The sequence below is a fragment of the Myotis nattereri genome (genome assembly GCF_964212035.1).
Source record: "Myotis nattereri genome assembly, chromosome: 1".
NCBI lineage: Eukaryota > Metazoa > Chordata > Mammalia > Chiroptera > Vespertilionidae > Myotis > Myotis nattereri.
The window spans coordinates 65268954-65296419 of NC_138075.1; the positions used below are offsets into that span (position 1 = coordinate 65268954).

General features: G+C 41.3%; 2 protein-coding genes across 2 annotated transcripts; one reads left to right on the forward strand and one right to left on the reverse strand.

The window, feature by feature from the left end:
• Positions 1-680: 680 nt before the first annotated feature.
• On the reverse strand, positions 681-24854 carry MAPDA (N6-Methyl-AMP deaminase). Its single transcript, XM_081112635.1, has 11 exons — positions 24558-24854; positions 18914-19140; positions 18546-18676; positions 17178-17238; positions 14267-14354; positions 11178-11259; positions 8038-8164; positions 6958-7038; positions 4429-4567; positions 2178-2278; positions 681-964 (listed from the first exon to the last, which is right to left on the reverse strand). Exons 2-11 carry the CDS (start codon positions 18974-18976, stop codon positions 770-772), a joined length of 1068 nt encoding a protein of 355 aa, XP_080968761.1. The 5' UTR covers positions 18977-19140; positions 24558-24854; the 3' UTR covers positions 681-769.
• A 153-nt stretch (positions 24855-25007) lies between these two features.
• LCMT2 (leucine carboxyl methyltransferase 2) lies at positions 25008-27122 on the forward strand (the record flags this gene model as incomplete). Its single annotated transcript, XM_081112647.1, has 1 exon — positions 25008-27122. One exon carries the CDS (start codon positions 25008-25010, stop codon positions 27063-27065), a length of 2058 nt encoding a protein of 685 aa, XP_080968773.1. The 3' UTR covers positions 27066-27122.
• Positions 27123-27466: the final 344 nt, after the last annotated feature.

Sequence of the window (27466 nt, forward strand, 5' to 3'; positions counted from 1 at the left end):
ATGACCCCCCTGCCAGCCCCACCCCTGAGTGGGCCCACGCACCCCGATCGGAGGCAGGGCCGGCCAGCAAACCACCCGCGGACCCTCGTCCCGGCTGGCCCACCCCCAATGGCTCCCATCAGGTGGGCCGGCTGGACCCCACTACTGCATGAATTCGTGCACTGGGCCTCTATATATATATACACACACACACACACACACACACATATATACACACACACGTGTGTGTGTGTATATATATATGTGTGTGTGTGTACGCAAATTATGAGTAAGTTCTTGGTAGGAAGAGATAAATCTTTGCCTGCCTTTTAAAAAATATATAGGTTTTTATTGATTTCAGAAAGGAAGGGAGAAGGAGAGATAGAAACATCATGGTGCTTAAAATAACAGATATTATATGGAGATATTTTAGTTAGTTTAAATCCTCCAACACCCATCATGGGCTATTTCAGAAACAAAACTTTGGAACAACTGGAAATCAGATTAAAGGCTGAAAATAGGGAGTGAGGGTGGAGTGAGGAGGGGGTGTGTGTGACAAAAAATAATAAAGGCTGGAAATAGAAGCTTAAAGTACCCTACAGCTCAAGAAGTATCTGGCTGGCATAGCTCCATTATGGTCAAAATAAGAGAAAGGCAGAAATATTTTTAAAAAACCAATAACTTGATTCCAGAGGAATTAATCATGAGAGGTGGATGGTTTACTAAAAGAAATATGGCAGAAAGATCTTGGTTGCAACACATACTCAAAAGTAATTCACTTCATTACAGCTTAAAAATGTAACACTGTGGGTTTCAGATGATTCCACTTCCTTTTCAGTTCAGACCTGGTGCTGTCAGAAGCAAAGATGTAGTCAATGGATTCATAAGACAAATCCCATACCTGAGACGGGGTCAAATTAAAATTTTCAGCTGCCAGCTGGTACTCTTGGGAAAGGTGTGTTGCAAAAACACCCTTATCGTCAGTCTGCCAAGATAAGCAAGAAAGTTTGAAATGAACAAGGAAATGATTTTTAAAAACAACTCTTCTTTAGTCTATTTTCCTATTCACCATGCTTCTTTTAAGAGTCTAAACAGGGGCCTATAAATACATCTATGCGTACCTAAAGGGGCTTGTTTACCATTAAAAAACACACAAAGAAAAAAGCCCCAGCCCTGGCCAAATGGCTCAGTTAGTTGGAGCATCATTCCATACACCAAAAGACTGTGGGTTTGATTCCTGGTCAAGGCACACACCTACGTTGCAGGTTTGATCCCGTTGGGGTGTGTGCAGGGAGGCAATGGATTGATGTTTCTCACATACATGTTTCCCTGTCTCTCTCCCTTCCTCTCTCTCTCAAATCAATAAAAACAGCCTGGCCAGCATGGCTCAGTAGTTGAGCATCAACCTATGAACCAGGAGATCACGGGTTTGATTCCTGGCACATACCCAGGTTGCAGGCTGGATCCCCAGTGTGGAGTATGCAGGAGGCAGCCAATCAATGATTCTCTCATCATTGATGTTTTTCTCTTTCTCCCTCTTCCTTCCTCGCTGAAATCTATAAAAATATATCCTTGGGTGAGGATTAAACAAGCAACGAACACCAGAGCAGTACTCTAACCATTGGTGCGTATTAAAATCTCCTAAGGAACTTTAAAAACTATCTGTTCTCAGGGCACTTCCCTGATTATATAAAGCAGAATCTCAAGGGATGGGTGCCAGGCATCACTATTTTTGTTGTTGTTAATCCTCATCGGAGGGTATTTTTCCATTGATTTTTAAAGAGAGTGGAAGGGAGGGGGAGAGACACACAGAGAGAAACATCAATGTGAGAGAGACACATTGATTGGTTGCCTCCTGACCAGGGCCAGGGATTGAACCCACAACAGAGGTACATGCCCTTGACTGGAATCAACCCCAGACCCTTCAGTTCGCAGGCCGACACTCTATCCAATGAGCCAAACCAGCTAAGGCACTATTTTTTTTTTAATGTTCCCCTAGTTACTGTCCAGGACCTTTTCCCTTAGAGCCAAACCAGTCACCCTGGCCCTTTGTAGCTTCTCATGCCCCAGTCCTCTCTCACTCTATGTGGGCTCTATTACCCTCAGGCATGCAAGGCACTCAACTAGGTAATGAATGTCTGACCTAAAGCAACTCAGGGATTAAAAAGGAGCAAAATACTTCACAGAAAACACCTTACACAGATCACAGAAGGATGGGCAATGCTGTGCCAGAATCCGAAATGATGCTGGTCATAAGATGGAACTGTCCGACTTTTGATGTTTGAGGTCAAACAGAGTTCTACAGGAAAGGGGGAAAAATCCTTTTATTAAAAGCAGATTAGTAGACTCAATCATCAAGTAGATACATGAGAAATCTTTCTAAACTATGCTAATTTTCAGTAGTTCATTCTTTTACAAAATCGACCTTTTCTTGCCCTCGCTGGTATAGTGTTGGTTGGGCATCATCCCGGGCACTGAAAGGTTGCTGGTTTGATCCCCAGTCAGGGTACATGATCAGGTTGCGGACTTGACACTGGTATGGGCATGCAAGAGGCAGCCGATCCAAGTTTTGCTCTAATATTGACGATTCTCTCTCTCCCTCTCTCTTTAAAAAAATCAATAAAAAATATATTTTTAAAAGTTGACCTTTTCTTGTGTAAAAATTTGTAGTTCAATTAGTGTGCTTGTGTGGGAAATATGTGCAACTTACGATAGCAACTGTGGCAGGTAGGGAATTAATATTCCCTTTACGGCCATGTGCTTCCCCTTTCTTTTAACAAGAGAGAAGAGAGGAATGTGTAAGCCAGTCCCGATAAAGCAGCCAGGGAATTATCTGAAGGGTTGCTACACTCTCCCTGGTCTATATGTGGAGGCTAAAATAAAGGTCGGATAATGGCAGAACTGCTTGAGAGTTACAGCATTATAAAAAGCCAAGAGCAGAAATGGAACTTTTCAAGGTTTCAAAGAAAACCCCTTACTTCTTTTAGTCAGACAACCATCCAATCACTGCCTGCTGCAAGTCAGTCCATCTTAAGAGTGACTTCTATTAACAAATTCCTGCCTTGAAACTGTACCAGGCTCCCTAGGCAGAGTAGAATACTTCACTGACTTGATGGATGGTGTCTGCTCTCTTGGGTAAGGCAGCCTCAACACAGCGCCACTCAGTCCAAGAAATGGTGAAGCCAACCTGCCCCCACACTGCACTGGGAGCCACCACAACAAGTACGACCGCTATCACTGGAGTTTCCATTTTCTCTACTTTTGTTGATGTTTAAAATTTTCCTTGGTAAAAATAAAAAAGCTTCACCCATTATGAATTGTTGAAAAGTCTAACTAGTTTTAAGAAAAGCATACCCAAGCAAGTGTTTTTACAAATTGGTAAATTTGTAAATTCAGTGAATTTATCATTCGGTAAACTGGATTTCAATCCATTGCTTCTTTGCCTCTCCAGAAAGGCCTTCCTTGATCATCCAATCGAAAGTGGTTATTTCATCATTATATCAGCCTGTTTAATTTTCTTCGAAGAACTTAACTCTAATATTTTCTTGTGCATTTGTTTACTGTCTTACATTTGCTAGACTATAAATTCTTTGAGAAAGCAAGCTTGTTTGTCTGTTTTATTTACTGCTCTATTCCAAGCAATTGAAAAGTGACCGGAACAGAGTAGGCATTTCATAAATATATGCTGTTAAACAAAAACAGCTCCAGGTATACACATGTAGTCTAACAAGTGTGTAACAGTCAACATACATATAATAATATACTTCGAATTTTCCATAATTCTTAATTTTAAAAAAGTGACACATTTTCATAACACATATTAATTTGGTTAAAGTCATTTCAAAATACTAGATGCCCCTTATTCCTTCAGTATAATACTGAGTTCTAGGAACTAGGGAATGTAAAGTGAACAAGACAGAGACGGGCTCTGCTCTCATGGAGCTTATATTCTAATGCAGTGGTTCTCAACCTGTGGGTCATGACCCCTTTGGTGGTCGAATGACCCTTTCACAGGGGTCGCCTAAGACCATCGGAAAACACATATATAACTACATATTGTTTTTGTGATGAATCACTATGCTTTATGTTCAATTTGTAACAATGAAACTACAACCTGCATATCAGATATTTACATTACGATTCATAACAGTAGCAAAATTACAGTTATGAAGTAGCAACAAAAATAATTTTATGGTTGGGGGTCACCACAACATGAGGAACTGTATTAAAGAGTTGCGGCATTAGGAAGGTTGAGAACCACTGTTTTAATGGAAGCTAAAACTTTGTGTTACTTAAATGAGGCTCAGAAAGCACTTATCCATATCTTTTACTTCCTAAATAATATTTATATATTTAGAACAAAACTTCTCTACATCTGGGTTGCAATATGGGGGTTGGGGGTGGAAGGGGCACAGGGTTGTCTGAAGGACCTGAAGCCCTAAGCCTTACCCAGCGGTATCTGGTGTTTCCTCACAAAGTTCACCAGATCCAAGGATCCTCCCTCAGAGGAGTTGAGAAATGTCCCATGCCCAATTCTGTCGGGAAACAGATCCAGGAGTACTTGTGTTTCTTTCTTGAGGTTTGGAATCTCAAAGAGGAGAGAGGGCATCAATAACCTCTTTCAGTTGTTTTAAAGGTGCTTTTTTCTAAAGCCAGGTACTCTGTCCCTGAGAAGGTAGTACAGACATTCTGGAAAGCTGAATTACTTCTACCTTCCTAGCTCTCTTCTTTGCCTTTTATCTTCCCATTCATTTCCCAATATTCTAGATTCATTCCAATGATAATAATTATAGCCAATGATAATAAGCACATATTAAGGACCTACTTTGTGCCTTTTTACATACATTTCCTTTAAACCTCACAAGAATCTTGCAAAGTATTATGATGAAGAAATTAAAGCTCATCAAATTAAAGTAATTTGCAAAAACAAAATACACAACTCCATACATATATGTGTCCTGTGGTGTATATGTGTGTTCATATATATTAGAAAAAGGTCTGGAAAAATATAAATACAAAACTGTTAAGATGATCAACTTGGGAGCATAACTGAAATGGGAAGGGGACCTTTCATTTTTAATTTTTTTTCCGTCTATATAACAGTTCTCTACACTTGGATTTTCTGCAGATACATGTAACTTTTGTCGTTAAAAACATAATGCATTTTAAGCAGAAGTTGTCCAAGGTTCACGGAGCTAGTGAATGACAGAGAGAAGGGTGAAATCTGGCTCCATCTGACTCCAGGGCCCAGATTCTCCACACAGTGTGCTCACGTTTTATTTTGACAAGGCTAGCTACCTACATACCACAACCACCATGAAAATGTCTAGCTGTGCTCTTTACCCCTTAATAGCCTAAAATTCAAATCACAATAACATTTGGAATTGAAATATCTTATATCCAATGGATCAAATAAGAAATGCAACAAAAATTAAGTTAGCCCCGGCCGGTTTGGCTCAGTGAATGGAACGTCGGCCTGCGGACTGAAGGGTCCCGGGTTCAATTCCGGCCAAGGGCATGTGCCTTGGTTGTGGGCACATCCCCAGTGGGAGGTGTGCAGAAGGCAGCTGATCAATGTTTCTCTCTCATCGATGTTTCTGGCTCTCTATCCCTCTCCCTTCCTCTCTGTGAAAAATCAATAAAATATATTAAAAAAAAAAGAAAAAAAAGAAAAAAAAATTAAGCTAAAGCGCTTTGATGCTGTGCACCAAGAACAGAGATAACTAGTTACAGTGACACATGCTGGCTGTTTCATTATATTGACCCACTGCTTCAGTCAGGTATCAGGTCAGCTAGATGGTTTCCTAAAAGTGAAAGGTCTTTATGGTCAGAGTGTGGACACATGGAACCTATATTTTCTTAAGTTCTGCCACTAGATAACTGACCCCTTGCTTATAGACATGAAAAACACCAATAATGACAAGAAGCTCCAATTTTTTCCTTAAATCTTTACATCCTGATGCTATTCAAACTTTATATATCACTCCATCTAATACACAAGATAATCCCATGAAATAAGTAGAATAAGTATTTTTTCCTGCATTTAACCCATTGAACGCCATAAGTGTCTACAGACGCAAGCGGCGGACCTTCCCCACACACCATGTGCATCTATTAAAAAAAAAAAATAGTTTTCCCTAAGTGACAGCCCTGACCAACTTTAAAATCATTTTTTGTGAGAATTTTCAGCTGAAAATATTCAAGAACACCCGAGTTGTGAGTGATATATTTATTTTTCTAATATTCAGTGCAAATTTATTTTATTAAATTAAATTCAAAATATCGTGGCGTGTGGGGATGCGTGGCAGTTAACTGGTTAAGAAACAAATCCAAACTCACGTAGTTGTATATATTATGTATAGCTTTTTGTATGTAAAGAAAAAAAAAAGAATAGGAAGAAATAAACCATTTATAAAATGGGTGAAAGTGCAGTAGAGTCCCCTGTTTGCCTCACAAAGATGTGCTTAAGAAAGTGACTATTCTCCAGCCATTATCTGTCACTTGTTCATGTTGCCAAGGAGCTGGGGATCAAGGGGCACCTCATCTCCCTGAGCCTTATAAAATGATGATGAGCTACTCCCTTTCTTGCCAGTACATGTGATACACTCAAGTCCCTTTCCCTCTGAGGACAAAGTGAGATGAACTGGTGCTTCTCTCAATGCCAGCTTACCAATGATAAGGTCAATGATGGAAATTCATGAATTTTCTTTAGCAAGATGTCAGTAAGCTATTTTTAAGGACACAGCTGTACTGGAAGTCAACAGCCACCCTCCCGGGAACCACAAAAACAAAACCAGTAACATGAAGGACTAAAGCAAGTCATGCCTTTATCATTATAATTTATGTTAAAACGTATTTCTACTTTTCCCCTTTCTAAAAATGTTTTTCCATGCCAGGTATCTTTTTAGCCATTTAAAGTTGATTACTATTTTCCACTGTATTCTACCCTCTCCAGCCTAATTTTAAAATATTATTTACCTCTGAAAGATGCAATGCCAACTTCAGACCTGCTTTTTTTGCTTCCAAAAGTGGTTCCAAGAAATCTTCTGCTTGTCCTGCCTTAAAGATAAAAGTTAAAATGAGGATGCAGGAGAACCCTGGGCAAACTGAGGAACTGGGTACTCTGTCCCAATAAACAAATAAATAAAATAATAGCCGGAAAAAACCTCAGCAGATTGATTCATTTGTACATTTTGTTTATAAGGCACCTACAATGTGCTAAACACTTTGGGGAATGCAAAGTTAACAAAGATAGTCCTGCCCTCAAGAATCTTAAGTATCAGTGAACCTGAGGTCAATTACTAGTAGCTAAGCTAGATTTAGTAATCACCAAATTTTATTTATGGAAGGGTATCTAGTGCTAACAAGAACTTATCTGATTCAGGAAGCCACACGATTACTAAAAAAAGCTTCTATCAAATGGATGGATGAAACAGTAGAACAGACCAAGTTTAGACAAAGCCAAAAGAACCAGTTTCATGAGATTAATTCAGTGGCTTTTCAACTAAGGGCAATCTCCAACCCCTCCCCTCTCCCAAACCCCGGGGACATTTGGCAATGTAACAGTTTTGCGTGTCACAACTGGGAGGGCGCTATTGGCATCTAGTAGATAGAGCCAGGAATGCTGCTAAACACCCTACAATGCACAGTATAGTCCCCACAAGAAAGAATTATTTGGCTCAAAATACCAATAGTGCCACATATGAGACACCCTGCTTGAATCTGACATTCAAGAAGCTCTAGGCCAGCCTTTCTCAACTGGGGATTCTATGAGATAATTAAGCTCTAGTCTAGACAATTAAGCATTAGACATCCACTGTATAAAATGAACTGACTTCTCTCCTATGTATGTAGACTGGAACTAGCTGTGTACTATCTTTATAAGAACGGAGAAAATAATCATATTGTCATGCAAATCTTTTTTTGCTTTTTTATGGGGCTTAATTCTTTCACAGAATCCTGGTTGAGGATAGTTGCTGTATGCATTCTGGTTATCCTTATCCCACAAACTAATTTGACTTCTTTAGAAATAAAATGTATTTAGGAAAAATAACTTACTGTAGGGTCTCCACTGAGGTCAAGGCCAATTACTGTATCTTTAGTAGAAAGGAAGAATTCTTCAGCAAGTTTAACAGTCTCCTTGGCCACTGAAGGGCCCCCTCTTCTGTCTATTGATATCAAATATCTTTAATATAAAAAAAGGCAGTTTAATACAAATATGATAAAAAATACAACTCTTGAATATGGCCAGAGAGCTACGGCAGGTACATCTTATTATAGGAAATGTATCGCCTAATTGACATGACGTCTTACTTTGCTAGAGGGAATGAGACATAAATTCCCGAATAGCACCAAATATTTAATTAGTGTTCAAATTTCTAATTGTCTCATGTTTTATTGTTGAGCTACTTCTTACTTACAGTTTGTCCGATCGATAATCCAACGAAAGGTTCACACATTGTGTTGGTCAGTGCATTTCAAGTATTGTTTAATCTACAGCCACTCCCTTCACCCCAGCCCTACTGCACGCCTCCCAACCTCTTTTCTTAAATTTATTTGTTGAAGAAACTAGGTCATTTGCCGTATAAAGTTTCCCACAGTCTGGGTTTGTTGATTGAATCCCTGTGTTACTAACACGTTCTCCTGTCTCATATTTCCTATAAATTGAACATTGGATCTAATCTAGAGGCTTAATCAGATCAAATCCAGTTTTTTAGCAAGAGTTATTTCACAGATAGTGGTGTGTTCTTTCATCAGGAGGCTTAGATCCATTATTTCATAAAGATTACAAAATTGGTAATAATTTAATTCTAATATGTATCCAATAGCTGATACATATATTAACTGAAATTCTACAAGAAATCTAATATTCTGAGAATCCTTGTTAATATTGTGTAACTTTTTTCCTGTACTTATTAGTTTACCTATTTATTTAAAAAAATAAAGCCCGGTATGGCTCAGTGGTTGAACATCAACCTATGAACCAGGAAATCACAGTTCAATTCCCGGTCAGGGCACATGTCTGGGTTGTGGGCTCGGGTTGTGGGCTCAATCCCTAGTGTGGGGTATGCAGGGTGCAGCCGATAAATGATTTTCTCTCATCATTGATGTTTCTATCTCTCTCTCCCTCTCCCTTCCTCTCTGAAATAAATAAAAATATATTTTAAAAAATAATACAGAAATTCCTTTAGCATTTATTTATTTACAGAATTTGGATCAACTATATATAAAATGCAGTGTCATTTTTTTTCCACTTAACAATTTCCCCTGCCATTAAATGTTAGAAAATAATATAAATCATATGAACCTAACAATGTAATTGTCGTCTGATTGCTGGACATTTTAGGATGTTTTCTACTTTTTGTTATAAATAGCACTACAATGAAGAATCTTAACATAAATCAATCAATTTCCTTAGGCTACATTTCTAGAAGAGAAATACTGGGTCAGAGGGGAAAATTATTTTTATAGATCTTAATACATATTGCTCTTTAGAGAAGTTTTATTAATTACACTAGAGGCCCAGTGCACAAATTCATGCACCAGTGGGGTCCCTTGGCCTGGCCTGCGAGCTCGGGTCGAAACCAGCTCTCTGACATCCCCTGAGGGGTCCTGGATTGGGCAAGAGCGCAGGGACCCCACTGGTGCATGATCGGGGCTGGGAAGGGATATGGGAGGTTCGCCAACAGGGGAGGTGGGGGGAACTGCAAGAGGGCTCCAGGGTGTGTCCACATGGGACCGCAACAGCAAGCTAACCTACTGGTCGGAGCATTTGCCCCCTGGTGGTCAGTGCACATGATAGCGAGCAGTTGAGCATCCTTAGCATATCATTAGCATATTACATTTTGACTGGTTGAACGGACTACAGGGCACTTAGCATATTAGGCTTTTATTATATAGGATATGCTCACCAACAGTGTAAGTTCAAAACACTGGTTATTACCCTTTTTGGCGGTGGTGGTGGTGGGGGGGATTGAAATGGTACTGTAATATTTCTTTTAAAAATTATCTGATTAGTGAGGTTTTCTATACATTTAATGGCCATTTGTATATCTTCTTTTCTAAATTATCTTAATGTCTTTTGTGTGGTTTTGAAATTGGGGTATTTGTCTAGTTAAGCTTAATTTTGAGAGATTTTATAGTCAAAAACATTACAGCTAGTTTTCCTCCTTCGAGGACCTATTGAGCCCTGATTACGTGCCAGTTCTGTTCTAAGTACTGGATGTGTAGTGGCCAAAGAACAAGGTTTCTGGCCTCACTGAATTTACACTCTAGAGCAGTGGTTCTCAACCTTCCTAATGCCGCTACCCTTTAATACAGTTCCTCATGTTGTGGTGACCCCCAACCATAAAATTATTTTCGTTGCTACTTCATAACTGTAATTTTGCCACTGTTATGAATCATAATGTAAATATCTGATAGACAGGATGTATTTTCATTATTACAAATTGAACATAATTAAAGCATAGTGATTAATCACAAAAACAATATGTAATTATATATGTGTTTTCCGATGGTCTTAGGCGACCCCTGTGAAAGGGTCATTCGACCCCCAAAGGGGTCGCGACCCACAGGATGGCGACCCACAGGTTGAGAACCACTTCTCTAGAGGGTGAGCATATAGAAACAATTAAACAAGATAATCTCTGATCTCTAACAATAAACTTGCTATTACATGCACTGACCACCAGGAGGCAGTCGAATGGTCGACCAGTTGTTATGACATGCACTGTCCACCAGGGCCAGATAGTCAACTGGTCAACCAGCCACTATGATGTGTACTGACCACCAGGGGGCAGATGCTCCAACTGGTAGGTTAGCTTGCTGCTGGGGTCAGGCTGATGGGGACTGAGTGAGACGGGTCAGACATACTGGGAGCCCTCCTGCGGCTCCTCCCCAGCTGGCTAATCTCCCACATCCCTCCCCAGCCCCAATCATGCACCGGTGGGGTCCCTCAGCCTGGCCTGCGCCCTCTCACAATCCAGGAACCCTCAGGGGATGTTGGAGACCCGGTTTCATCCTGATCATGCAGGCCAGGCCTAGGGACCCCACAAATTCGTGCACCCGGCCTCTAGTTATAAGATAAAAAACAGTTATTGGTTGACTTATAAAAATCCATTACACCCATGGTCAAAGTAGTAAAATTTTCACCCATCTAGATTTTTAAATGGTGATCACTAAGGTACAATGCTTCTTACCTAACATCAATGTCTAAGTTTTCTTGTTTAGACTGTTTTATACCCTCAAGTACAGATTCCACATAAGTTTTTTTAGTCATTCCTGGAAAGGACACAAAGAACATGTAAAGAGATCATCAACTATTTAATCCTTCAACATTAGTATCCCTATGTGAACAAATTACATTTTCATTTTATGTTGTGACTAAAGCATGGCTAAAGATGAATTAAAACACAACCCTATGGATATATTTTAGTAAATACTAATTGAACTTTAGTAAATTTGGAAAAATAATTAAGTACTATAAAAAATAAAATGAAAACAAGACTAAAAAGGATTCTTAGATTCAACAGACATAAAATTAGTCTCACAAAATGTTATGAAAAATTTTTAATGTTTTAACAAAACAAGAACAATAACAAGCCCTTTTCCAAAGCCTCTCTTTGGGTGCTTAAATTCTCCTCTTCTGGGGAGCTCTAGAACACTCTCCAGAACAACCTCCTCTGAAATACTATTGTGCCCCAATTCTAAAATGCTTACTTTTGGTGGAAAATCTCTAGTAAAGCACAGGAAGTTATAAAGAAGAAAAATAAAACTAACATATAATCCCACCACTCAAAGATAACTACTGTCTTTGTTTTTCTAAGCATACATATATATTTATGTATACTAGAGGCCCGATGCATGAAATCCGTGCAAGAGTAGGCCTTCCTTCCCCCGGCTGCTGGCAACGGCTTCCCTCTGGCACCTGAGACCTGGGCTTCCCTCTGGCCCCGGCTTCATCCGGAAGGACATCTGGTCTAATTAGCATATTACCCTTTTCTTATAGATTCTAGAGGCCCATTGCATGAAGATTCGCGCAATAGACCTTCCTCCCCTGGCTGCCGGCACCGGTTTTCCTCTGGCACCCAGGACCCAGGCCTTTGGTCTGGCCGCAGCAGCGAGGCTTGGCTACTCTGCTCTGGTTGCAGCAAGAAGCCAAGCCTCTTCAGTCTTCAGTCATCTTCAGTCTTTGCTCTGTGCCTGCATATGCAAATTAACTGCCATCTTTGTTTGGTTAATTTGCATACTCATCCTGATTGACTGGTGGGTGTAGCAGAGTGACACAAATTTGCATGTTTCTCTTTTATTAGTGTAGATCAGGGGTGGGCAAACTTTTTGACTCGAGGGCCACAATGGGTTCTTAAACTGGACTGGAGGGCCGGAACAAAAGCATGGATGGAGTGTTTGTGTGAACTAATATAAATTCAAAGTAAACATCATTAATAAAAGGGTATGGTCTTTTTTTTTTTAGTTTTATTTATTTCAAACGGGCCGGATTCGGCCCGCGGGCCGTAGTTTGCCCACGGCTGGTGTAGATACTAGAGGCCCAGTGCACAAATTCATGCACAGGTGGGGGGCCAGCTGGGGGGAGGGGCCATGGGCCAATCGGGGTGGTGTGGGCCCATTGGCGGCGGGGCTGGCTGGGGGGAGGGGCTGCAGGAGGTTGGCAGGCTGGCTCTGCCTCCTATTGGGGTGGGGGGCAATCAGGGGCGGGGCTCACTGGGGGGAAGGGCTGTGGGCTGATCAGGGTGGTGGGGGCCCATCGGGGGAGGGGCCGGCCGGGGGGAAGGGCCGTGGGGGGGTGTTGGCTGGCTGCCCTGCCCTCGATCTGGTGGGAGAGGCTGATCAGGGGCGGGGCTGTGGGAGGTTGGCTGGCCAGCCCCACCCCCTGATCAGGGTGGGAGAGGCCGACCAGGGATGGGGTTGGTTGGGGGAAAGGGGCCTCAGGAGGTTGGCTGGCCGGCCCCACCCCCTGATTGGGCCAGTTCGCTGGCGGCAGTGGGCGTCATAGCAACCGGTCATTCTGGTTGTTATGGTGTTCTGGTCGCTAGCTTTTTATATATATAGATTCTGAATAGATGGGATGCTACTAAGTAAATATGTATTCTGTTCAGTCATTTAACACTATCTTCTGAGCATATCTCCAGTCATTAAAGTGTATTTTAAACTATTTTTATTGTTGCCTACCGTTCCATTAATCTTTATTTAACAATTCCCCTATTGTTACATACTTAGGTTAAAACCTCTCTTTTGAATCTCCATTCAAAGAGCAACCTAGCTCTAATAATTGGTAGGTTTTTTTCTACCCTTTTCTCTCACTACCCTCACCAGCATAACTTAGAACTGATTCTGCAGTTAAAAAATGCAAGATAAGTCTCTTCTGCTTGCCCCAGTTGTCAACACTTACTTTACTGTATGTAGTTAAAAAAATTTTACCCCCTGAATGGTGACTGGGCTATACATGTCAGGGTGCAAGATGACCTGGTAGGATCACAAAATGCTAAGAGGGACCCAAAGATACTACATAATATCTCCTGATGTTACTCTTATGGAATTTTCTCCAGACCACATCCAGATCTGCTCATCTCCATCCAGAGGGGTTTTACCACATCACAGCTTGCTCCTAGCCAAAGACACTACTAGTCCCTGAGAAGTGAATGAATAACCTCATTTCAGTGATTGTTACAAAACATGATTCTGCATCTACTCGATGACATTATTTCACAAGTGCTCTTGATGCAGGCAGCAAGAATTAGCCTGTTTAAGACAATGCAACTAGAAGAAGCAAATGTCCTTTTCTCAGAGTGAGAAAAACAAACAAGAAAAACAAATGAGCCCTAGCCGGTTTGGTCAGTGGACAGAGTGTCAGCCTGCAGACTGAATGGTCCTGGGTTTGATTCCGGTCAAGGCACATGCCCAGGTTGTGGGCTCTATCCCCAGTAGGGGACGTGCAGGAGGCAGCCGATCAAGGATTCCCTCTCATCATTGATGTTTTTCTCTCTCTCCCCCTCCCACTTCCTCTCTGAAATAAAAAACAAACAAAAACAAATGACATTTTTGCAGGCCTTCTTATTCCCCTTAAACAGATAATACCTGAGTTAATTTTTTAAAAAATAACTTACTCATTAATAATGTGCACCATAAATGTACATCATAACATTTGGAATGTTGATTCTACTTTTACAATAGAGTAAAAGTAAGTGCTTCATATTCTCAACTTGTAAACACATGAATGACCAAAGCACACAGAAAAGATTACATTGGCTGAGAAATAATTAAATTCTACCTGTAGCACTGTCTCTTCTGGGTGTGCTCCTTAGTTCCAGGTACTTGACACCATCATCTGCAAATTCTTTAATGACGTCTTTTGTGACCTGATAATAAAAGCAATGAACATAATATTGATAATGTTGGTATAAGGGTCCCAATTAAAGTGCCAAATGCTACAGCTTCATTTCATTCATTACATTTGATTTGGGAAACATGTTGGAAATCCTCCATGTGGTTAAGAATACCTGCTTTGCCACAGCCCTGATGGAGACCATGACAGAACTGCAAAATTTCCATTATCTCTCATCACCCCTCATTTCCACATTAAATCCAAATCTGTACATCATTCACACTTTTTGTTTTTCTCTCCTTTTAACCATTTTAACCATGTTTCTATTTCCTTGTGTTCATAACAGCAGTTTGATAAAACAGAGAAGGCAAAACTAAATCCAGTTAAAACCATCTATGAGTGTGTAGTACTAGATAGGAACATATGGAAATGAACAGCTAATATGATCAGACATTAATGATGTACAATTTAAAGTCATGGCTTAAGATTCTTATTCAAGATATTTAGGAATACATTGTATTTTTCATAAAATTCTTTAGGCAGGGTTAAATTTCCCCCAGAAGTATATAGGAAAATTCTTCTTAGGCAAAGAAAGTGAGTGATAAATATGAGTCAAACTATATCTAATTTAGTACAAATCTCAACAATCCAAACATTACTAAATGACCAGGGTAAATGATATCTAAAGGCATGTTTCCATCTCTGCCATCAATCCTAAAAAATACCAAATCTAATAGAAAAAGGACCAGGTTAGGGATACTGTGACAACGTGCCCTAGTTAGTCCTTACAGTTCATACCCTAATCTTTTTTTAAAATCCTCACTGGAGGATATATTTATTGATTTTAGAGAAAGGAAGGGGGAGAGAGAGAGGTGAAAGAGAGAGAGAGAGAAGAGAGCGCGTGAAACATACATGTGAGAAACATCTATCGGTTGCCTCCCATACACACCCTGACCAGGATGAGATCCGCAATCTACATATGTGCTCTGACCAGGAATCAAACCTGCAACCTTTTTGGTATACAGGACAATGCTTCAACCAACTGAGCCACCCAGCTGGGGCAATATCCTAATCCTAACCTGCTTTGACTATGTGTACATGTGCCTAACAGGGGAAAGGAACTACCTTAGTGGATTCACTGCAATCCAAGGTCTGAGTCTCATCTTTTTCTTTTTTTAAATTAAAACCAAAAATAAATTTATTATAATATAAATGTAATGGAGGTCTAGAGAATCAGCCTCAGAGACTATACCAGGGGTGGGCAAACTTTTTGACTCGAGGGCCACAATGGGTTCTTAAACTGGACCGGAGGGCCGGAACAAAAGCATGGATGGAGTGTTTGTGTGAACTAATATAAATTCAAAGTAAACATCATTACATAAAAGGGTACGGTCATTTTTTTTTTTTTTAGTTTTATTCATTTCAAATGGGCCGGATCCGGCCCGCGGCCCATAGTTTGCCCACGGCTGGACTATACACAACAGCATTCAAAAATCAAATGACACCCCTACACCAAGAGAGACACCACTGCTTCCTTCACCACCGAGCATGAGCCTGCAGCCTCTGTATACTAGACCCAGTGGCACTGCTTCTCTAGGAGCTTCACATTGCTGCTATTGTGGGCCTCATCTCTGTAGGTTGAGGAACTTGCATCTTATCACTGCTCCAGGCCCAGAGATCCCAAGTCACTCTACCCCAGCTCCCAGGAGACTAATGCAGAAGCCTGTTTGTTAATGTGTGCACTAACAATGAGTATGAAGTGGCAGTTCTTCTCAGTGGCTGAAGTGATCATATCTACTATCCAGGGTACCCCTCATCTTGGTGGTGAGATACCTGTGAAATCAAATGAATAATAGAACGTTGCTGGCAAGTATAGCGTGAGAGCAAAAAAAGATTTACCTAGGCCACAGTGAGGCCTGTGGAATCATCCCTACCCCACGTCCAAGAATACTTCCTTGGGGTCCACAGCTGTGTCTGCCAGATTCAGCCCTGACTATAAATTCTTCAAGGGCAGGGACCATGCCAATCTGTCTTTATATCCCCCAGTCTCTAGTACTGGAACATGATGGGCATTCAGTCAACTTTTGTTGAACTAAAGTTTTAGATTCAACTCTCCTCCAAAAGGTGATTAATTTAGTGTTTATTGTGAGGATCAATCTTGGCCAAAGAGGAAAATTCTTTCTTGATCAGTCAAAAGTTAGTTCTCCAGAAACACAGGCTATACTTCTTACTTTGCATTTTTCTAAATGACCAGGGTAAATGATATCTAAAGGCTGAATGATTAAGAACACTGACAGGATTTTGTTTCTCTTCATTTACAAAAAGGACATTTTTATTTTTATTCTTTTAAATATATTTGTATTGATTTCAGAGAAGGAGAGAGAAATTAGAAACATCAATGATGAGAGAGAATCATTGACTGGCTGCCTCCTGCACACCGTGCCCACACTGGGGACTGAGCCTGCAACCCAGGCATGTGCCCTGACTGGGAATTGAACCATGACTTCCTAGTTCATAGGTCGATGCTGAACCACTGAGCCACATGAGCTGAGCAAAGAGGACATTTTAAATGCCATCCTAGTCAGATCAATGATACAGAAACCAGTCTTCCGTATCATGGAAACTATTAGTATCCTGGAGCTTCAGATAAGAGAACACAGATGTGTTCTTTAGTACCACATTCCCAGAGGAAAGGTACAATTTTGCTAGGAATTAATAATTCCACTTCTAGGCACTTCTTGAACTTCTTCACTCTCTATAACATCCACCCAGGCAGTGAAAAATCTTCCAGGCAATAGGGATAGAGCCTTTCTATCTATGGTCAAATATTATGAAAAACAAAACCATCATTTCTTACCATTAAAATATCTTCAGGGCTAGTAGTAAGCTGATGAATAATCTGAAACATCTGGAAACATCTATAACATGAATAAAAAGTTTTAAGATACTCTAGTCATCAAAAGCTCAAGACAAATTCAGTAAGCAATTAAATTAGATTTTAGTAATTATATAGGGTATCCCAAAAAATGTATACACAGTGTGAATGATTATAGTGTTTATTAACATACAGTGCATTTTCAAAATTTAAAAGAATCTACAGAAATGAGTAATTTTTTTTGTCAACATCTGTTTTCAAAGTGATGACCGTTCTGGTCCAGGCACTGCTGATAACTCGAAGGAATGGAATCGCAAACATCAAGAATAATATTGTTTGGTATTTGTGCGCCCTCAATTTTTTGTACCATAAACTTTATCTTTTATGTATCCCCATAAAAAAAGTTTAGTGGATAAATTTTCTTTGTTCAAAGCTTAGTCTGGCTTCATCTATTATTTCAAAATAGTTAAATCTAAAAAGTAATGAAAATTAAAGTATGAAAAAATCATACTTTGAAATATCATAAAGGCAGTGTTTGTACTTCAACTGCGTTTTCAAACTTCCAGTAGCATTTTAGGATGAACTTCCTTTGTTCAAAGCTTAGTCTGGCTGAAAAGAAAGAAACATCAATTGAACTATCAGCTGTTAAAGTGTGTATATGTGTTTTTAGGACACCCTGTATATTTATAAAGAATTACAGATAGGTTTTTTGAAAATTACATTGATCTAAAAAGACCAATGACTGAAAAGAAAACATTACTGATATTTTTAAGTGGAAAATACTAGTTTCCCTTTTCCACCACCACTCCCACCATCCCCCATTGGTAGGAGCAAATAGGAGAAAAGTCAGTAAGCCTATACTTTCCAGTCTAAAGAATATTCAGTATAGTACAACTTCACAAACAACATAAATCATTAAAAATATTGTCAACAGTCGGACAGCTGGAAAAATGCTGTATGTCAAGTTATACTCTCCATACCAGATGGCTACCCTATTACTTTGACTATTAAAACCTGAATTCTGCCAAAACCGGTTTGGCTCAGTGGATAGAGCGTCGGCGTGGGGACTGGAAGGTCCCAGGTTCGATTCCGGTCAAGGGCATGTACCTGGGTTGCGGGCACATCCCCAGTAGGAGATGTGCAGGAGGCAGCTGATCGATGTTTCTCTCTCATCGATGTTTCTAACTCTCTATCTCTTTCCCTTCCTCTCTGTAAAAAATCAATAAAATATGTTTAATAAATAAATAAATAAATAAATAAATAAATAAAACCTGAATTCTTACATACTATTTACAATCTCAAAATAGTGAGAGAGAAAAAGGAATGCATCCACAATCTCCCCAAACTCACTCTTCTAAAGTTCTTTTCTTTCCTTTATCGATCATAGTCATTTGATCATGGATTTTGAGACCTGGTTTCTTAGCTATTAATTTCTTCATGGTATTACAACTAATGGATCCATTCAAGTGGGCATGAAGTTCCTAAAACAAAAGAATACAATCTGTAAAAACATACTAACTATCCACTAGATTCATAGCATTATACCATGTACTTGATGTTTGTAGTCTATAGTAGGCAAATTGCCTATGAGATTTAGCTATATAACTTTTAAAGTTTATAAATTATAACAGTAAAACTCACTTTTTTTGTGTGAAAAGAAACAACACAGAGTCATTATAATTAGCAACCACTCTAGAATTCTCTGGTTGAATTCTCACCACTTTAGGTAGTTCTGAGAAAAAGGTTCTCTTCCATTGCTGCTGGTCTTCTGCTTCCATCATGACGTAGCAGAATAAAAAGGTCTTTCTCCAAACACTCTTATTGGTATGTACAATACCATGTAGTTCAGTCAGTAAATTTTGTGGTCTTGAATTTCCTTCAGATTACTTTATTTCCACACATTTTTATAAAATTAGCTGAAATGTTGCTCAGGGTTTAGCTTTACCTATTGAAATAAATGTGAACATTTCAGATGTTGACCTAAAAGCAAAGAAACAGGACTTTTGCGAATTTATTCTTCAAAAGACAAAAAGCCCCTCCAAAGTTAATGAGCTAACAATGTGAACTAGAAATAAGAAAAAGTAAGAGGTGGATTACAATCTGCAATTCAGTTGGATGTATTCCTTACTTATTAGCATTTTCTATAAAACTACTTCTAACAGTAGAAATTCAGAAAGCCTATTTTGGGTAAAAAACAGTTTATATTTTGAATTGTTTAAAATATATAAAGAGCAGAGGTGTTGGCTTCATTGGACTTGGTTAGTCCTTTTACTAGTTTTCACAGTTTAGTAGTCAGTTAACCTCACAGCTTCAGTTTCCTTATTTGTAAAAATGGGATAAAAGTGCAGAGTAGCTGTGAGGACTGAAATAGTAATTTAAATTCCCTTCTTGTATGCTCCCATAGAATTCAGTGACTACCTTTCACTCAGTGCTTTATCACACTGTATCTCAATCACTGATTTACTTGTCTTCCTCACTAGATTATAAGCTTCTAAGGACAAGGACTATGGCTAGAACCTAGCACATTACAGGTGATAAGTCCTAATTTGTCCTTCACCGCTGAAGGTGGCTTATCCTATATAATAAAAGGGTAATATGCAAATTGACCCTAACGGCAGGATCAGAATGACCGCTTGACCAGTCACGATGCGGTGCACTGACTACCTCTTGGTTCCTTTCCCTGGCCAGCAGGTTCCGCTTGCCCAATGGTGAACGGGGAACCAGGGGTAAGTGGCGGGGGATGCAGGTGGCTCAGGCCAAGGCCCCCGCCCCACCAGTCGCCCCACACATACAGGGCAACCATGGCGGGAGTGGGGCTGGCGAGCAGGTGGGAATAGCTGACCTCTCAGTCCTGTCCCCTGGCTGTCAGGCTCTGATTGCCCGATGGTGAACGGGGAATCGGGGTGGCTGGTGGCGGGGTGCGGGGCTGGTTGCAGGCACCTGGGGAAGATGGCCCTGATCACAGGCCAGGCCTAGGGACTGTACGCACGCATGAATTTCGTGCACCAGGCCTCTAGTACATTAAGATAAAATTCCAAATGAAATTTAGTGATTTTCAAAGTAGTCACCTTGACTCTCTGGGTTCTTACGTATTAGTAATGATGATGTTAATAATAATAGCAGTTTCCATTAAGAGCCTACCAGATAAGCACTTTTAATAATATAATATTTAATCTCACCAATAACCTTGCAAAATAAACATTTTTTACCACATTACAAATCTCTAAATTGATACTGAGAGGGGTAAATAAGTTACCAAGATATTAAAATGGGCAATAAAGAATATAGATTGTACAGGACGAGACAGAGCTATAGAAGCCCACAGCAAGGCCAACTCAGCATGAGTTAAAAGTGGCATTTCAATGAATTACCATATAGTAAGTGCTTAATAAATAGTAACAAATTTTAAAAAATGGACTATTTAATCAATATGTTTAATCTCTCTACTAAGGGACATAATAGATGTCGTTAAAATGGGAAAACATACTTTATCTTACATAGGTAAAGTCAATTTGTCATAAATTGACTTATAAAGTAAATGTTAATAAAAATAGTCTCAAAGTATTCCTTAGAAATTGATTTTTAAAGTTCATGAAAGACTTAACTTGTAAAATTACCCAGAAAAAAATATTGTGAATCTCAGAAGAATAATACCTAATACTGGTGAAAGTCTAAGAAAAGTTCTGGTGTGAGCAGAACTTGGTGTGATCTTTTTGGAAACCAAATTGGCTATATGTATCAACACACACACAACACATTTTTATCCAATAATTCTATTGTTAAGAATTTATCTTAAATCTTATAGGATATGTACAAATACATTTCTTATAGTATTATTTATAATAGCAAAAATAGGAAACAACCTAAATGTCCATCAGTAGGTACTGACTAAATTAATTATACATATCCACTCAACTGAATATCTATGACTATATGGAAAGATTTCTATGACATAGTGTTACTTCCAAAAAGTAAGTTGCAAAATACATTCAAAAAGATGACATTTATGAATAAAGCATGTATGTACGTATACACTCACACACATTCTCTCTCTTATTTATATCTTTATTCCTAAAATACATATGAAAGGGCACACAGAAAACTGTTACCACTAGATTGTGGGTTGGAGGTGGCAAAGGTCAGGGGAGAGAATTTTACTTTATTTACCTTATATAGTTTTGTGCAATTCTGAGGTTTTACAACAAGCATATAAAACTTGATTACTTTTTTAACTAATTTTAATAAATTAAAAATTTCAATAATTGTAATGTTTACTTAATAATTTTAATAAATTAACATTTAGAATACTTAACAAATTATTTATTTGAAAGAATTGTTTATGAAATAATTAAATTATTTTTTTAATATTGAAAATAGCTTCATTATTATGAATTGTAAGAAAGAACTTTCCTGGTTTGACAACAGTCTAAAAAAGCACTTAAGACATTTTCTATAGCAGGCTGATAATAACCTACTCTAGGATCCTGACCTTATTTTGTGCCACATTCAAACCATTCTCTTTTAAATAGTTGTAAATTTACTGACCCACTGGCTACAATCCTATATAATAAAAGTGTAGTATGCAAACTGTCCCCTCCACCAGGAATTAGTCTGGGAGCTTAACCAGAGGGTGGGGCCAGCTGGGGGAAGGGAGGGAGGCCCAGGACAGCAGCCAGCAGCTGCTAGGGACCCTACTAGTGCACGAATTTTGTACACTGGGCCTCTAGGGTAACCTATGTGAAACACAAAACAAGCACATTTGAAAAAATTGTTTCACTGATCCTTGCCTAAGATACTTCTATCAACAATACCATTTCCCACCAAATTCAACTTTCCTGGGCTGGATTTTTTTTTCCTTTTTTTTTTTTTTTTTCAGAGAGAGAGGAAGGGAAAGAGAGAGAGGAACAGAAACATCAATTGGCTGCCTCCTGCAGGCTCCCTACTGGGGATTGAACCTGAAACCACCGCATGTGCCCTGACCTGGAATGGATCCCATGATCTCTTGGTGCATGGGTTGATGCTCAACCACTGAGCCACACCAGCTGGGCCCTGGGCTGGATTTTGCATGGGCCAGAAGCTGGAATGAGAGTGAGAAGCTGAAAGGCAACACACTGAGATAAGACCTTTCTACATTTGTACTAACAGTTTATCAAGTAGGGAAGGACCAGAACCAAGTCTCCTGTCTCCCAGAGTACTTTTTTCATGAGTAGGGGAGATGTAGGGGACCTCAGATTAATAAAATTATTTGTAACTTTTTATTAAGCACTTACTATGAACCAGGCACTGTGCTAAGTGTCTTAGATGGTTATATTTCTTAATCTTCACAACAACCCGTGAGGTATTATTACTTCCATTTTACATAAGAATAAACAGATTAAAAAATAATAACCAGAAAACAATCGTAAGATACCCAAATCACAAATTTTTCCCTATTCTCTTTCTTCTTGGATCACTTTTGATTTCTGCTCTTTTTTGTTAGAAATAAAAAATATTTGCCCTAGCCGGTTTTGGCTCAGTGGATAGAGCGTCAGCCTGCGGACTGAACGGTCCCAGGTTCAATTCCGGTCAAAGGCATGTACCTTGGTTGCAGACATATCCCCAGTAGGGGGTGTGCAGGAGGCAGCTGACCGAAATTTCTCTCTCATCGATGTTTCCAACTCTCTATCCCTCTCTCTTCCTCTCTGTAAAAAATCATAAAATATATTTTTTAAAAAAGAAATAAAAAATATTTCTAACATATCATGTACATTTTACTAACTTGTCATTAAAATATTATTTCCATAGTTCTCTGTATTTTTTTGAAAGTTCTATAACTCTTCCTCCCACCCCCATTTGCTCCTCAATCAACCTTAAGACAATTCACAAAGCAGACTTAGTCCCCTCATTTTAGAGATGAGGATCCCAAGGTCCAGCAAGTTCAGGGGAGTTCTTTTCCTATTCCCTTCAAAGGCAATTCCAAACTCAAGTAGACCCAACTGCTTCCCACCAGCTTCACAGAGACAACAGACGCCCTCAGGCATGAATTTCCTCTTTCTGTCTCCCCTCCCCACACCTAAAACTTATCTTCATCTACACCATTTCTTCCCTCAGAAGCCAGAGGAAAAAAGATCCATTCTCTTGATTCGCAGACTAATTTGTGCCCAGAATTCCATTCCTTCCCATCTATTCTAATTCATTACACCACTAGTTATTCTCCACTTTTCTGTTCCTCCAACCTCTCTCCCCCACCCCCCACTGGCTCTCTGCACTCAGGGAACCAACATGCAAACATAGTATTTGCTTCCACCTAAAAACAACAACACCCAAACTGTCTTTTATTCTACATTCCTCTTTAACTACCGCCCTGTCTCTCCTTCTGAGCTAATTTCCTTGAAAGTGTAATTTAGACTGGCTGCCTCCATTTACTTATTTCCCATTCACTATAACGTGGATCTGGCTCTGATTGCTGCACAGAAATTGCTCTCCCTAAAGTTATTGATAGCTCTTAAACACTAAAGCTAAAGGAAACTTTTCAATTAACGAAACTTTATCCTGACTCAAACTTTTGAGTCCCAGTATTCAAACTCGAATTGGTAGAATTTCAAAACTCATTTTATATATTTCAGAGAGGAAGGGAGAGGGAGCGATAGAAACACCAATGGTGACAGATAATCACTGATTGTATGCCTGCTGCACGCCCCCTACTGGGGATGGGGCTCGCACCCCAGGCACGTGCCCTGAACCCGAGAACCTGCAGTTCGCAATGCTGACGCTCTATCCACCGAGTCACACCGGCCAGGGCCAAAACTCATACTTTTAATCATTATGCTATATTGCTTCCAGGTAACCACACCTTTAGTCATCTTGATTTTCTTCTCCATCTCAGCCCGAGTCAGTCACCAAATCCCAATGAATAAATTACAAGTCTCCGTAAATATCTCTGGAGGCAGTTTTCTACTGGTCATGATGCCTGAACACCCACCTCAGAAACTTGATGGTTACTATTTTAAACCCCCAACAAGATTCAGACCGTATCATGAGGGAATAATCACCTCGCCTCTGTGATTCCCTTACGACCCTAGAATCACAGAATTTGGAAAGTAGAGGGGAATGTCATTTTATAGCTGAGAATCTGGGGCTGAGTAATTTACTTACTGGCAGCTTAGCACAGAGCCAGGAATACAAGACCATCAATAGTACATATATCTGCGGGGAAAATTTTATTGGGTGAAACACAACCTCTGTAAAGGCCTGTTCATTTTGCACCAGACCCCTCTGACTTCTTCTCAGACTTGAGTGGGATCTCTCTTTGTAACCTTTAAAGCATTAAATAAATTTGCACTAGCAGTTAGTATCCAAGGACCGACCCCTTCCTCTACTTGCCCGCCAGCGTCCGCGGTGCAGATCTTCCCGTCCAAGTTCTGGCTGTCAGTCCCCACAGACTCACCGCTTACAGATTTCTGTCAACAGTTGAGTCAACTATGAGAACTTAGATTAGAAATTTCCCTTCACACGGAAAAGCTTGCAGAAGTGACAACCCGAGCTTCCCTGACAGTTTACGTGTCACAATAAGCCGTAGCGGACAGTCTTCCCGCGAAACAGCAGTCCCGGGGAATCAAAGAAGTCAGCCCGTGGAATTCTAGCGCAAGCTACGCCCGCCTCAATTCTCCTCAGCCAGGCGCGCTCTTCCCGGAAGTGACGCAACTGGTCTGCGGAAGAGGAGTCAAAGGGGGAGGGGTGGTGTTTCCGTGCAGAAGTCCGCCGGGTGGGTAACTAGAACGGAGGAGCAGCTCAGCACCGTGACGGGCCGGGGCTCTTGAGCGCCTTCTGGCCATGGGCCCGCGGAGCCGCGAGCGCCGGGCGGGAGCCGTGCAGAGTACCAACGACAGCAGCGCCCTCAGCAAGAGCTCCCTGGCCACGCGCGGGTACGTGCACGACGCCTTCGCCGCGCTGCTAGTGCCGGGGTGCGCGCGCCGCGCGCCGCTCATCCACCGCGGCTACTACGTCCGCGCACGCGCCGTCCGGCACTGCGTGCGCGCCTTCCTGGAACGGACGTGCGCGGCCCCGGGAGCGCCTCGCGCCCAGATCCTGTCGCTGGGCGCGGGCTCGGACTCGCTGTATTTTCGCCTCAAAGCTGCAGGCCGCCTGTCCTGGGCTGCGGTATTTGAGGTCGATTTTCCAGACGTGGCGCGGCGCAAAGCGGAGAGGATTAGAGACACGCCGGAGCTGTGCGCGGTAACCGGGCCTTTCCGGAGCGGGGACCCTGCGTCAGCGCTGTGCTTTGAGAGTTCGGACTACCGCATCCTGGGCTTGGACTTGAGGCAGCTGGAGCGATTGGACCAGGCCCTGGCCGCCGCGGGCCTTGATGAAGCCGCACCCACTCTGCTCCTCGCTGAGGCCGTGCTGACCTACCTGGAGCCGGATAATGCAGCGGCCCTCATCGCCTGGGCAGCCCAGCGTTTTCCTGATGCTCTTTTCGTGATCTACGAGCAGATGAGGCCGCATGACCCCTTTGGCCAGTTCATGCAGCAACATTTTCAGCAGCTCAATTCTCCTTTGCATGGCCTGGACCGCTTCCCCGACGTGGCGTCCCAGCAGCTCCGCTTCCTCCAGGCTGGCTGGACTGCCTGCAGGGCCATGGACATGAATGAATTCTATCGCTGCCTCCTGCCCGCAGAAGAACGTCGGCGCATGGAAAATCTCGAACCCTTTGACGAGTTTGAGGAGTGGCATCTGAAGTGCGCCCACTATTTCATTCTGGCCGCTTCTAAGGGAGACACTCTCTCCCAAACGTGGGTGCTTTCACCCCCAGAGCTGTTTCCTCGGGTAGAGCCTGCTTCCCCTTCCGGGACCCTCCTTGCCAAGGTGGTCACTAGTGACAGCCAGGGCCCACACTGTAAGAGATATGGCCACGCCTCTGCCCTCTTGAGCCCAGGCATTCTCAGCGCAGGTGGATTTGGAGAGCAGGAGGGGCGGCATTGCCGAGTGAGCAAGTTTCACTTGCTCTCAAGATGCTGTGACTTTGAATGGAAAGGCAAACCAGTAGGCAGTCGGGGGACTGAAGCTCAGTGGGATGGACGCCTTTATCACACCATGACGAGACTTTCCGATACTCAGGTTCTGGTTCTGGGAGGGAGACTGTCCCCAGTAACTCCAGCCGTGGGGATTCTCCAACTTCGTTTTTGTAAGAGTGAGGAGGATAGCGCCGAGGATCTAAATGTAACGGTAACAAAAGCTGGCACAGAAGGAGATTCCACTTTGTCATGTTGGCGGCATTCAACAACACAAGTGTCCTATGAAAATCAGACGTACTTGTTTGTCTATGGGGGCCGAAGTGTGGGGGAACCTGTATTGAGTGACTGGCATTTTCTCCACGTGGGGACAATGACTTGGGTCAGGATCCCAGTGGAGGGGGAGGCACCTGAAGGTCGGCATTCCCACAGTGCCTGCAGCTGGCAAGCGGGGGCCCTTATTGCCGGAGGCCTGGGTGCTTCTGAGGAGCCATTGAGCTCTGTAGTCTTTCTGAAACCAACCAGTTGTGGATTCCTCTGGGAATCAGTTGATATCCAGCCTCCCATTACCCCAAGGTACTCCCACACAGCTCATGTGCTTAATGAGAAGCTCCTACTGGTTGGAGGGGTCTGGATTCATTCCTCCTCAGTTCCCGGGGTGACTGTTATCGATCTGACTACAGGATTGAGCTCTGAGTTTCAGATTGACACAACAGGTGTCCCATGGCCACTAATGTTGCACAACCATACCAGCATCCTCCTTCCTGAAGAGCAACAGCTCCTGCTCCTTGGAGGTGGTGGGAACTGCTTTTCCTTTGGCACCTACTTCAACCCCCATACAGTAACATTAGACCTTTCTTCCCTGAGTGCTGGGCAGTAGGGACTGGGCTTCTGATTTATTTAGGATCCACTAAAGTAGACAATAAAGGTTTCCACAAATAGGATTTGACTTTGGCTACAGATATTACCCCACTCCACACCCCTCCTTTTATTTTATTTTATTGGCACTATTATGTTAAAACATACCATCACTCAGAGAGATGATACAAAAATAAAACATAAGTAGGCCTATCTTAAGAGAGTGGTCATATAGTCCTAGAGGAGGAATTGGGGCCTTTAGATCCCTATATCTAGTTGGTCTTCCTCCCATTTTCTAATCTGCATTTATCCACTTATTGAGTTACAGTGACCTTTAACCTAAGTCAAGTGAAAAATTTCCCACTCCTATGCTTTATGATTTGAGGTGGTACTTCAGAAAAAGTTTCACACAGATCCTTGGTA